This window comes from Haematobia irritans, chromosome 5 (assembly GCF_050003625.1).
Source record: "Haematobia irritans isolate KBUSLIRL chromosome 5, ASM5000362v1, whole genome shotgun sequence".
Classification (NCBI taxonomy): Eukaryota; Metazoa; Arthropoda; class Insecta; order Diptera; family Muscidae; genus Haematobia; species Haematobia irritans.
Genome location: NC_134401.1, coordinates 100,823,127 through 100,833,599, shown reverse-complemented (window position 1 = coordinate 100,833,599; position 10,473 = coordinate 100,823,127). Strand labels below are relative to the sequence as shown.

The 10,473-nt window shown below is 36.5% G+C and overlaps 1 protein-coding gene across 1 annotated transcript in view; it reads left to right on the top strand.

The window, feature by feature from the left end:
- The first annotated feature begins 7,770 nt into the window (after positions 1 to 7,770).
- LOC142239950 (uncharacterized) overlaps positions 7,771 to 10,473 on the top strand; it is a 49,328-nt gene continuing 46,625 nt past the window's right edge. Inside the window, exons 1-2 of the mRNA XM_075311681.1 lie at positions 7,771 to 9,719; positions 9,777 to 9,925. Coding sequence (XP_075167796.1) covers positions 7,771 to 9,719; positions 9,777 to 9,925 — 2,098 coding nt within the window. The remainder of the gene's footprint in view (positions 9,720 to 9,776; positions 9,926 to 10,473) is intronic.

Genomic DNA, 10,473 nt, shown 5'->3' with positions numbered 1-10,473 from the left:
GGAATCTATAAAAATTATATACACCTGTCAAGGATTATATTAACTAATTTTTATTCTATTTTAACTAAAATTTTCAATGTGAGTAAAAACACTCCAACATATAATAAAAAGGGAAATAATCTGTAGGTAGTCATCGTACGAATCGGTAATGTCGTTAAGTTAATTTTTACTAAAAAAATTTTTTTCCATACAAAATTTTGTCTTAGTAAATTGTCCACATTTCGTAGTAAGATTTTTATATTGCCCATGTATTTTTATAATAGAATCAACGATGCATTAACTACTGTGTTGGAAATTTATTTAAGGAAAAATCCTTCCCATTTCGTAGTTAGTGAACTAAAAAACATTTACTGAATTTTTATAAGTTTTGCTTTAGCTAAGTTAATTTTCGTTGTGGTTACGAAAAATGAACTATATTACAGTAAATTTGTTGAACTATGTGGAAGTCAAAATGGTCCTTAAATTTACAAGACACTTTTTTTTCTGTGTGACAGCTCTATCGTAAAGCTTGACATTTTTGAGATCATACGTACTCAGAATGTTAAAATATTCATCTGGCCAAAAACTGGAATTTCCCGAACATTTCATGCGATTTCGGGAGAAATTGTGAGACGATATAAGCATGCCCGTCTGGGAGCCACCGTGGTGCAATGGTTAACATGCCCGCATTGCATGCACAAGGTCGTGGGTTCGATTCCTGCTTCGACCGAACTCCAAAAAGTTTTTCAGCGGTGGATTATCCCACCTCAGTACGAGTAATGCTGGTGACATTTCTGAGGGTTTCAAAGCTTCTCTAAGTGGTTTCACTGCAATGTGGAACGCCGTTCGGACTCAGCTATAAAAAGGAGGTCCCTTGTCATTGAGCTTAACATGGAATCGGGCAGCACTCAGTGATAAGAGGCAAGTTCACCAAAGTGGTATCACAATGGACTGAATAGTCTAAGTGAGCCTGATACATTGGGCTGCCACCTAACCTAACCTATGTCCGTCTGGTCGTCTGTCTGTTGTAATCACGGTACAGTTCTGAAATTTGGTACAGATTCGTATTTTGTGTGCACGCAGGCCAAGCTCGAAGATGGGCTATATCGGTCCAAGTTTTGATGTAGCTCCCGTATAAACCGATCCACCGCTTTGGGGTCTTGGGCTTCTAGAGACCGTAGTTTTTATTCTATTTGCCTGAAGTTGGAAATCTAGAGGCATTTTAGGACCACAAATAAATGTGCCGAAAATGGTGTGTATCGGCCCATGTTTTGGTATAGCCCCCATATAGACCGATCTCCCGAGTTTACTTCTTGGCATTTTAGGACCACAAATAAATGTGCCGAAAATGGTGTGTATCGGCCCATGTTTTGGTATAGCCCCCATATAGACCGATCTCCCGAGTTTACTTCTTGGGCTTCTAGAAATCGTAGATTTTAATCGATTTCTCTTAAATTGGAAATCTAGAGGTATTTTAGGATCACTAATAGGTGTGCCGAAAATGGTGTGTATCGGTCAATAGCCCCCATATAGACCGATATCCCGATTTTACTTTTTGAGCTTCTAGAGATCGTAGTTTTTATTCGATTTGCCTGAAATTGGAAATCGAGAGGTATTTTAGGATCACTAATAGGTGTGCCGAAAATGTTGTATATCGGTCAATGTTTTGGAATAGCCTCCATATAGCCCGATCTCCTGATTTGACTTTTTGGGCTTCTAGCCACCACAATTTTTTATCCGATTTACCTGAAATTCAAAACCTAGAGGTATTTTGGGTCCATAAATAGGTGTGCCGAATATGGTTTGTATCGGTCGAAGGTTTAGTTTAGACTCCATATAGCCCCATCTCCCGATTTGACTTCTTCAGCGTCTAGACATCCTAACTTTCATCTGATCTGCCTGAAATTCAAAATCTATTTAGGCTTCATAAATAAGTGCACCGTGTTGGGTTCATAAATAAGTATGCCGAATATGGTGTGTATCGGTCCATGGTCTGACAAAGTCTTCTAGATACCGCAATTTGTCTGAAATTCAAAAATCTGGAAATATTTTGGGTCTTCTATATTTGGGTATTTCTGATTTAACCACTAAATTAATTGATCCAATTAATTTTTTAATTGAAACGTCTTCAATCACAGATAGTATCAATTAAAAAATTAATTGACAGTCAATTAAAAAATTAATTGATCCAATTAAAAAATTAATTGATACTATTAATTTGTGTGATTGATCTTTGTTTCAATTAAAAAACTTGTTGAATCTATTAATTGTTTAATTGAATATTTTTTAAAACTCAGTTAAGATTTTAATTGGAAAAATTGTCGTAAAATTTATTTCTGTGTACGCATAAGTAATAACGTAATTTTCATTCATTTTCGTAAATTTTACGAAGAACATTTTACGAATATACGAAACGTCTTCGAAATAGTCTACATTAACTTTTCTTCGTAAAAAGTTCGTACTCTTAACGAAACTTTCTTCAAATTTCATGACTTTTGTGAGGAAGTTGTTACGAATATTTTACGAAACATTCTGCATTAAAATTTCTTCATAAAAAGTACGAAACATTTTCTTTGCAATAATGAAGACATAAAATTCCCTTTGATAATGTGCTTGAATGTATCCCTTTATTAAATTTTCTAATGTATGTCTATGCTACTTCTCATTTGGGTGACATCATGCTATGAATAAAAGTGAAGCAACCAAACTAAAAGTTATTCAAAAACTTAAGATGTAAAGTAATGATGCCACTTCTCAAACTTGTTACTACAACCAAATGCACTTTGGATTATAAACTTTTTTTTTTAAGTTCGAATATTTTTCACAAAAAGTACGAAAGTTTTTCATAAAAAGTACGAAGATGTTTCATAAAAATTACGTAACAATTTCATAAAAAGTATGCAAATTTTTCGTAAAAGTACGAAACAATTTCATAAAAAGAACGAAATTGTTTCATAAAAACTATGAAAGTTTTTCATAAAAAGTACGAAGGTGTTTCTAATAAACTACGAAAAATTTGTAAGAACTTTTCTTCGTAAAAAAGTTTCTTTGGTTGTAAAACAATGACAAATTTCGTACTTTAACGAAATTTATCGTTCTTTTTACGAAGAAAATTCTTTCGGTGCATATAGCACGATCTCCCGATTTGACTTCTTGAGCGTCTAGATAACCGAAGTTTTATCCGATTAGCCTGAAATTATAAAAAGGAGTTTATAGGTCCATGTTTCGGTATAGCCCCCATATAGCCCGATCTCCCGATTTGACTTCTTGGGCTTCTAGAAACGGCATTTTTCCGATTTGCCTGAAATTGGAGTTATATGTATTTTAGGTCCACAAATAAGTCTGCCAATGATGGTGTGTATGGGTTCATGTTTTGGTCTTTAGCTCATATAGACCGATCTCCAGATTTGACCTCTTGTGTAGTGTGTAGACATCCCAATTTTTATCCGATTTGCCTAAATTCAAAATCAAGAGGTATTTTGGGTCCACACATAAGTAAGCCGAATATGCGGCATATCGTTCGGTTTTGATATACCCCCCACTTCCAAGCAAGTGATCGCCTGTTTTTCGGAATATGAAAATGTCGCAATTACACGATTAGAACAACGCAGAATAGTCAATACTGATTGGTACGCAATCATGTGTGTTCCAAGATGTTTTCCAAGAAACTAGGAAAACAAACCGCCGAAGACGGACCACTCTTTTCCACGGCAATGCCAGCTCTAACATAACATATCGGCTAAGACAAAAGCATTTTTGAGTACCCGAAACATCGATTTGATAGGACATCCGCCGTATAGCCCTGACTTGGCATCGAATGGCTGAGTTTTTATTCCCGTACGTTAAAAATTAACGTAATTAAATTAATTGAGACGTCAACGTTTTTCGTTGAGGCGTTCAGAATGCATGTATTGGAGGTACCTCAATTAGCATGACAAACGTTCTGCGACAATTGGTTCGAAGGTAAGCCAAATTGCATAAATCTTAATGGGGAATATTTTGAAAAACAATGAAGATATTTTCGTTGATTAATATTTTTTCTTTAAACTCGAAATATAAAGGGCAACACTCGTATAATATAACGCTCATATACCTTGTGCCACCACCAGATCCGGGGAAATAAAAGTTATATAGATTTCTATACCAATGGCTTCAAATTTGATGGTCAAATGGGGTTTGGAATATATTTGGACGACCTGAAACTTAAAATCGTGAAAGGATTACCTATTCACTGTAGAGGCTGAAATTTGGCAATGGAAGAGGTGGTAAGTTGGCTGAGAAGTAATGATGCAACAAATGCTAGCAAATGACTGTAATATTGTCTCTGAACTCTGTGTTCCTTAACCATAGACTGCCGCAAATCTCTCAATGAGATGGGTGAGCAGTACAATATTCATCTAAAATGGAACAGGGACATACCAGTATGGCTAGAGTTGTTTGTTACTAATTCCTCACTGATATGTTACGTTGTGTAAGAATGCTGACTTCACCTTCTGTATCAGTAGTAGTGTGGTAATTGTTTTGGATTCGGTAATAATTTCTGGTAGGTTCTTGTTTACCTTACGACTTCTCATGCCAAGTAAGTTGCTAGCTACCCCAATTAAGAACTGTAAAACCAAAGATATGGGTGTTGAACCTATAGATCCGATTATTTACTGGGGTTACTGTAGATCCGATGAACTCGGTGGGATAATTGTATATCTGAAAGGCGAATTGGGGGAAATGTAAAAACGAGGAACTGTACATCCGAAAAATTCAGCGGGAAGCTGTAAATCTTGAACGTAGTGGTGGAAGACCTAAAGAACTAATTAATGGAAGTGTTGAACAGAAGAACTCAGTGTGGCAACTGCAGATCTGAAAACTCAGGGATCAGTTGAGTTGAGGGGCATAGTTAGAGAATTGTAGATCTGTAGATCCAAAACATTCAGTAGGGGATGTATATATCCGGAAACAACATTGGGCTCTATCTGTCTCCTTTTCGAGTCTGCTTTCTATGGCAAAACGTAATCAATAACAGCGATTGTATGACTTCGAAACCCAAAGATATCAGTAGTGAAACTACAGATCTTATGAATTGGTGAAGATACAGTAGATTCCAAAAACTCAGTGGTGTGAAAAGTACAGATCACAGTAGATTCCAAAAACTCAGTGGTGTGAAAAGTACAGATCTGAATAACTCAGTATTGGAATTGTAAATCCGAAGAACTTAGTGTGGAGACTGTAGATTCGAAGAATTCAATGTGGAAACTGTAGATACGAAAAACTATTTAAGAACTAGGTTTACATTGGCGAAACTATAGATACGATGATTTTAGTGGGGATAAAGTAGATCTGAAGAACTCAGTAGGGGAAGTTTAGTTCCGAAGAACTTTGTGTTGAAATTGTAGATACGGAAAACTCAGAGTGAAAACTCTAGATCCGAAGAACTCAGCGAGGAAGCTGTAGATCCGAAAAACTTAGCGGGAAAAAATTTGTAGACTGTAGATTCGAAGAATTCAGTGTGGAAACTGTAGATACGATAAACTATTTAAGAACTAGGTTTACAGTGGCGAAACTATAGATACGATGATTTTAGTCGGGATAAAGTAGATCTGAAGAACTCAGTAGGGGAAGTTTAGTTCCGAAGAACTTAGTGCTGAAATTGTAGATACGGAAAATTCAGAGTGAAAACTCTAGATCCGAAGAACTCAGCGAGGAAGCTGTAGATCCGAAAAACTCAGCGGGAAAAATTTGTCGAACTCAGTGGTGGAAGATCTGAAGAACTCACCAGGGGAAGTGTCGAACTGAAGTACTCTGTTCGGTGAGCTGAGGGGCACAGCGAGAGAACGGTAAATCTGTAGATCTAAAAAAAATCAATAGGGAATGTTTAGATCCATTGGGCTCGAAGGTCTCAATGTGATTATACGCCCATAGAACGGTTGGCTGATAAGTCCGCGGTCTAGCAAAGAAAAACACATTTTTTTGTCAAAATTCGTTTTTATTATTCAACATAGTTCCCTTCAAGAGCGATACAAAGATTATAACGACCTTCTAATTTTTTGATACAATTTTGGTAGTACTCCTTCGGTTTTGCCTCAAAATAGGCCTCAGTTTCGGCGATCACCTCTTCATTGCAGCCAAATTTTTTCCCTGCGAGCATCCTTTTGAGGTCTGAGAACAAGAAAAAGTCGCTGGGGCCAGATCTGGAGAATACGGTGGGTGGGGAAGCAATTCGAAGCCCAATTCATGAATTGTTGCCATCGTTCTCAATGACTTGTGGCACGGTGCGTTGTCTTTGTGGAAAAACACTTTTTTCTTCTTCATATGGGGCCGTTTTGCCGCGATTTCGACCTTCAAACGCTCCAATAACGCCATATAATAGTCACTGTTGATGGTTTTTCCTTTCTCAAGATAATCGATAAAAATTATTCCATGCGCATCCCAAAAAACAGAGGCCATTACTTTGCCAGCGGACTTTTGAGTCTTTCCACGCTTCGGAGACGGTTCACCGGGCGCTGTCCACTAAGCCGACTGTCGATTGGACTCCGGAGTAAGGTGATGGAGCCATATTTCATCCATTGTCACATATCGACGGAAAAACTCGGGTTATTACGAGTTAACAACTGCAAACACCGCTCAGAATCATCAACACGTTGTTGTTTTTGGTCAAATGTGAGCTTGCGCGGCACCCATTTTGCACAGAGCTTCCGCATATCCAAATATTGATGAATGATACGACCAACACGTTCCTTTGATATCTTTAAGGCCTCTGCTATCTCGATCAACTTCATTTTACAGTCATTCACAATCATTTTGTGGATTTTTTGATGTTTTCGTCGGTAACCACCTCTTTTGGGTGTCCACTGCGTTCACCGTCCTCCATGCTCATTTCACCACGCTTGAATTTTGCATACCAATCAATTATTGTTGATTTCCCTGGGGCAGAGTCCGGAAACTCATTATCAAGCCAAGTTTTTGCTTCCACCGTATTTTTCCCCTTCAGAAAACAGTATTTTATCAAAACACGAAATTCCTTTTTTCATTTTTTCACAATAACAAAAGTTGCTTCACAAAAGACGCTCTATCTCACAAACTAATTGACTTACAAACGTCAAAGTTTGATACGAATCATTTGAAGGTTTGTACTATATAAAAATAATATGCATTTAATACTAGCGACGCCATCTATGTGTCAGACCGGGGACTTATCAGCCAACCTTAATCTTTAGCATGTGTAAACAATTTTTGTATCAACCATGTTTGTTCTTGTATGATTCAGGACATTCGACAAACTGAATATTCTTCACATTCCATAATAATTTCTACTTTTTAACTAAGGAAGTGATCTTTGTTAACATACCAACCCTGTAAACAGATGACCATGGGTTCTACGCAATCTTACCACAGAACCAAAAATGTTTGCAGTTAAGGTGTGCCGACTCTCGTAACTGCCGTTGTCATTTCTGTGTATTCTTAGTTTCTGTAATTGGTTTCACACATACACTCTGTTTGGACTCACAGCTAAATTTAGTCTATAATCTTTTCATGAGAGAGAAGTTCATCATCGGTGGTAGAAAAAGGACGGTTTCCCAATGTCTTGTGATTATAACCATTGATCGGAGGATGAAAAATCGGCAGTAAGAAATACCAGCCAGGATATCTCACATAAATTGATTGAGTTCTAACGAAATTTAAGTTAAATCCCTGCTACGTGAACATTGTGTCCAGGTCCTTTTTGTCACATCACTTATAATGATCACTGTCTATTACCTTTTCAGCCTTGTGAAGTCTCTAAGCAGCATATCATGTTATATGAGTGAGGACAACTGTTCTCTTCAATGCCAAGGTGGAAATACGAATAATCTTTACAAAGATTTGGAACCCCTTTATGCCTTGTGTGGCAGAGATTTGGAATTGATTCTCAAAGATTGTAACTTTCCAGGTGGAAGAATGAAATCGACATTTCTTCAAGGGAACTTTCGTTTGGAAACTTTAGTAATCGATGATTGCAATCTTGGTGAGATACAAGAAGGAGCATTTCAGCAAATTTCTGTGACGAACCTAAAAATATTACAAATGTTGAATAGCCAATTATCTGTGATAGAAAAGTCAACATTTGAGGGTTTGAAATCCTTGGAAATTTTTAATATGACGAATAGTATTTATGGGTCAACATTTTATGAGAAAGACTGCTTTAAGCCTTTTACTAATAATCTGCAGACTTTACAAATCTTGCAACAATCCCAGACGCCGCAATCAATTGACCTCAATATTTGGTTTCATGGAAATAATTTTACCAACTTAAAAATTGTTGATTTACGAGACAATAACTTCAGAAATGTATTCACCAATGAGACCTTTGCCACTTTGGGACGAGTGCAAACTTTAAATTTGTCCAACTGTAATTTAACCCATCTACCTGTGAATATATTCGACGCAATGATTCCGACTTTACACTATTTAGATTTGAGTAAGAATTATTTGACAACTTTGGATTCAGAGTTATTGATGAAGTTTGGAGGTTTACAAAGTCTGGCAATTGGTAATAATATATGGGATTGCAACTGTTCCAATTGGCCATCGTTGAAGGAGTTAAAAGAGAATTTATTTAGCATAGTATTCGATAAGATGGAATCGCAATGTTTTACACCTCTTGACCTAAGAGGTGAAAATCTCTTTGATATGGAACTAGATTGCAGTGATGGGGAATCGACAACATTTTCTACAACTATAGTAATTGAAACATCAAGAACTACCCAGACAGACGAAGTAGAAACAACAGGGATAACTGTTACTACACCGTCATATCTAACAACAACCGAGAGTTCTGGGAATACTACATATCCAGAGATTGAAACTACAATCAACACTTCAATATATTCAACTACAGGAACTGAAGAAACAACAGATGAAGAAACGTCAACAACTACAGCAACATCTTCATCAACATCCCGCTCAACTACAGAAACAGAAGAAACGTCAACAACTACAACCACATCTTTATCGACATCAAATTCAAGTACAGAAACTGAAGGCATAACAGATGAAGAAACGTCAACAACTACAGCAACATCGTCATCAATATCACATTCAACTACAGAAACAACAGAGTCATCAACATCAGCGCCAACCGTAGAAACAACCAATACAATATTCACATCAACAACTACAACCGCAACTACAACCGCAACTGCAACTACTACATCAACTTCAACATCAACCCCTTCTCTTCCAATATATACAAATATTTGCTGTATAGATTCCAGTAACCAGAAACCATTAGTCATTGCTCTCATCACATCAAATGTCCAATTTACTATATCACGACATACAACCACAAGTGTTTGGATCGATGTCCCATCCGAAGCCATTAACTTCAATCTTGTCTATTTCAATAATTACTCTCAAGCCATTGAATTGATCCAGAGTTCTTGGCAAGCTATTCATCAACGTTCTCGTTCTGGTTATAACCTACATGTAGGAGATCTTCAAGAAGGTTTGGTCTATCTGTTTTGTCTGATAGCTAAAGGCAATAAGGAAGTTTCACCATTCGACTGTAAGAGTTATTATGTTTATCCAACCGTACCGGAACCCTGGGTATCTGACGACGATCAAAAATGGATAATTGCTTTGGTCGTCTTGGCCATATGTCTTTGTATATTTATGGGTATAATTGGAGTATTTATAGTGTTACGTTGGCGAAGACGTCGAGCAGCTAAGGAAAATGTTCAGAAATTGTCTAATCCTCATAGGATATCGGGGTACGTAATTAGCTGATATTTTGTGAATATTCATGAGTTTATTTGATTTCTTTCCAGATCCCATAATAATCGTGTTTCTGAAATACCTCTTACGAACAAAAGACCACAAAGAAATAATGAACTGAGATCTGTAGACTCGAGAGATTATATACGGCCTCAAACTTCGGATAGACCATATAGCATGGATCTTTATGAGGAAATGAATTATTAATTATACCATATTTTAATGTCTTTATATATTTTTTTGGATCATTAAATTTTTCGGTTTTATTACTCTTCGTTTATTGATATTTTTACAGTGTTTTGATGAAGTTTTATCTTTTCGATATTACTACAAATTTGGTCTTTTGAGTGATTATTAATAATCCGCAAAATTTTCACTTCATAGAAGTTCTCTGAAGTAGTCAATAAATATCATTTGTTCTATGCTATTATAGAGACACAAAATAAAAATAAATAAAAACAAGTATATACAGCAGTAAATTCGGCCGGGCCGAATTTTAAATACCCACCACCATGAAATAAATATGATAGTTTACTTTGAAAACTCTTTGTCGTAGTGGGTTACTTGATACTATATAGAATTGTAGGGGGTTTGATGACAAATCTTCTCCCAAGGCAGTCAGCTCCCGAAGAAAAACTTTAAAGATTCTACCAATTTTGTTTGAATTTTAGAGAAATTATAAACATATCGAGGATATGATTAAATTACGCCTTGATTTGAAATCTTAAATCTGTAGATTTTTTCCGCCAT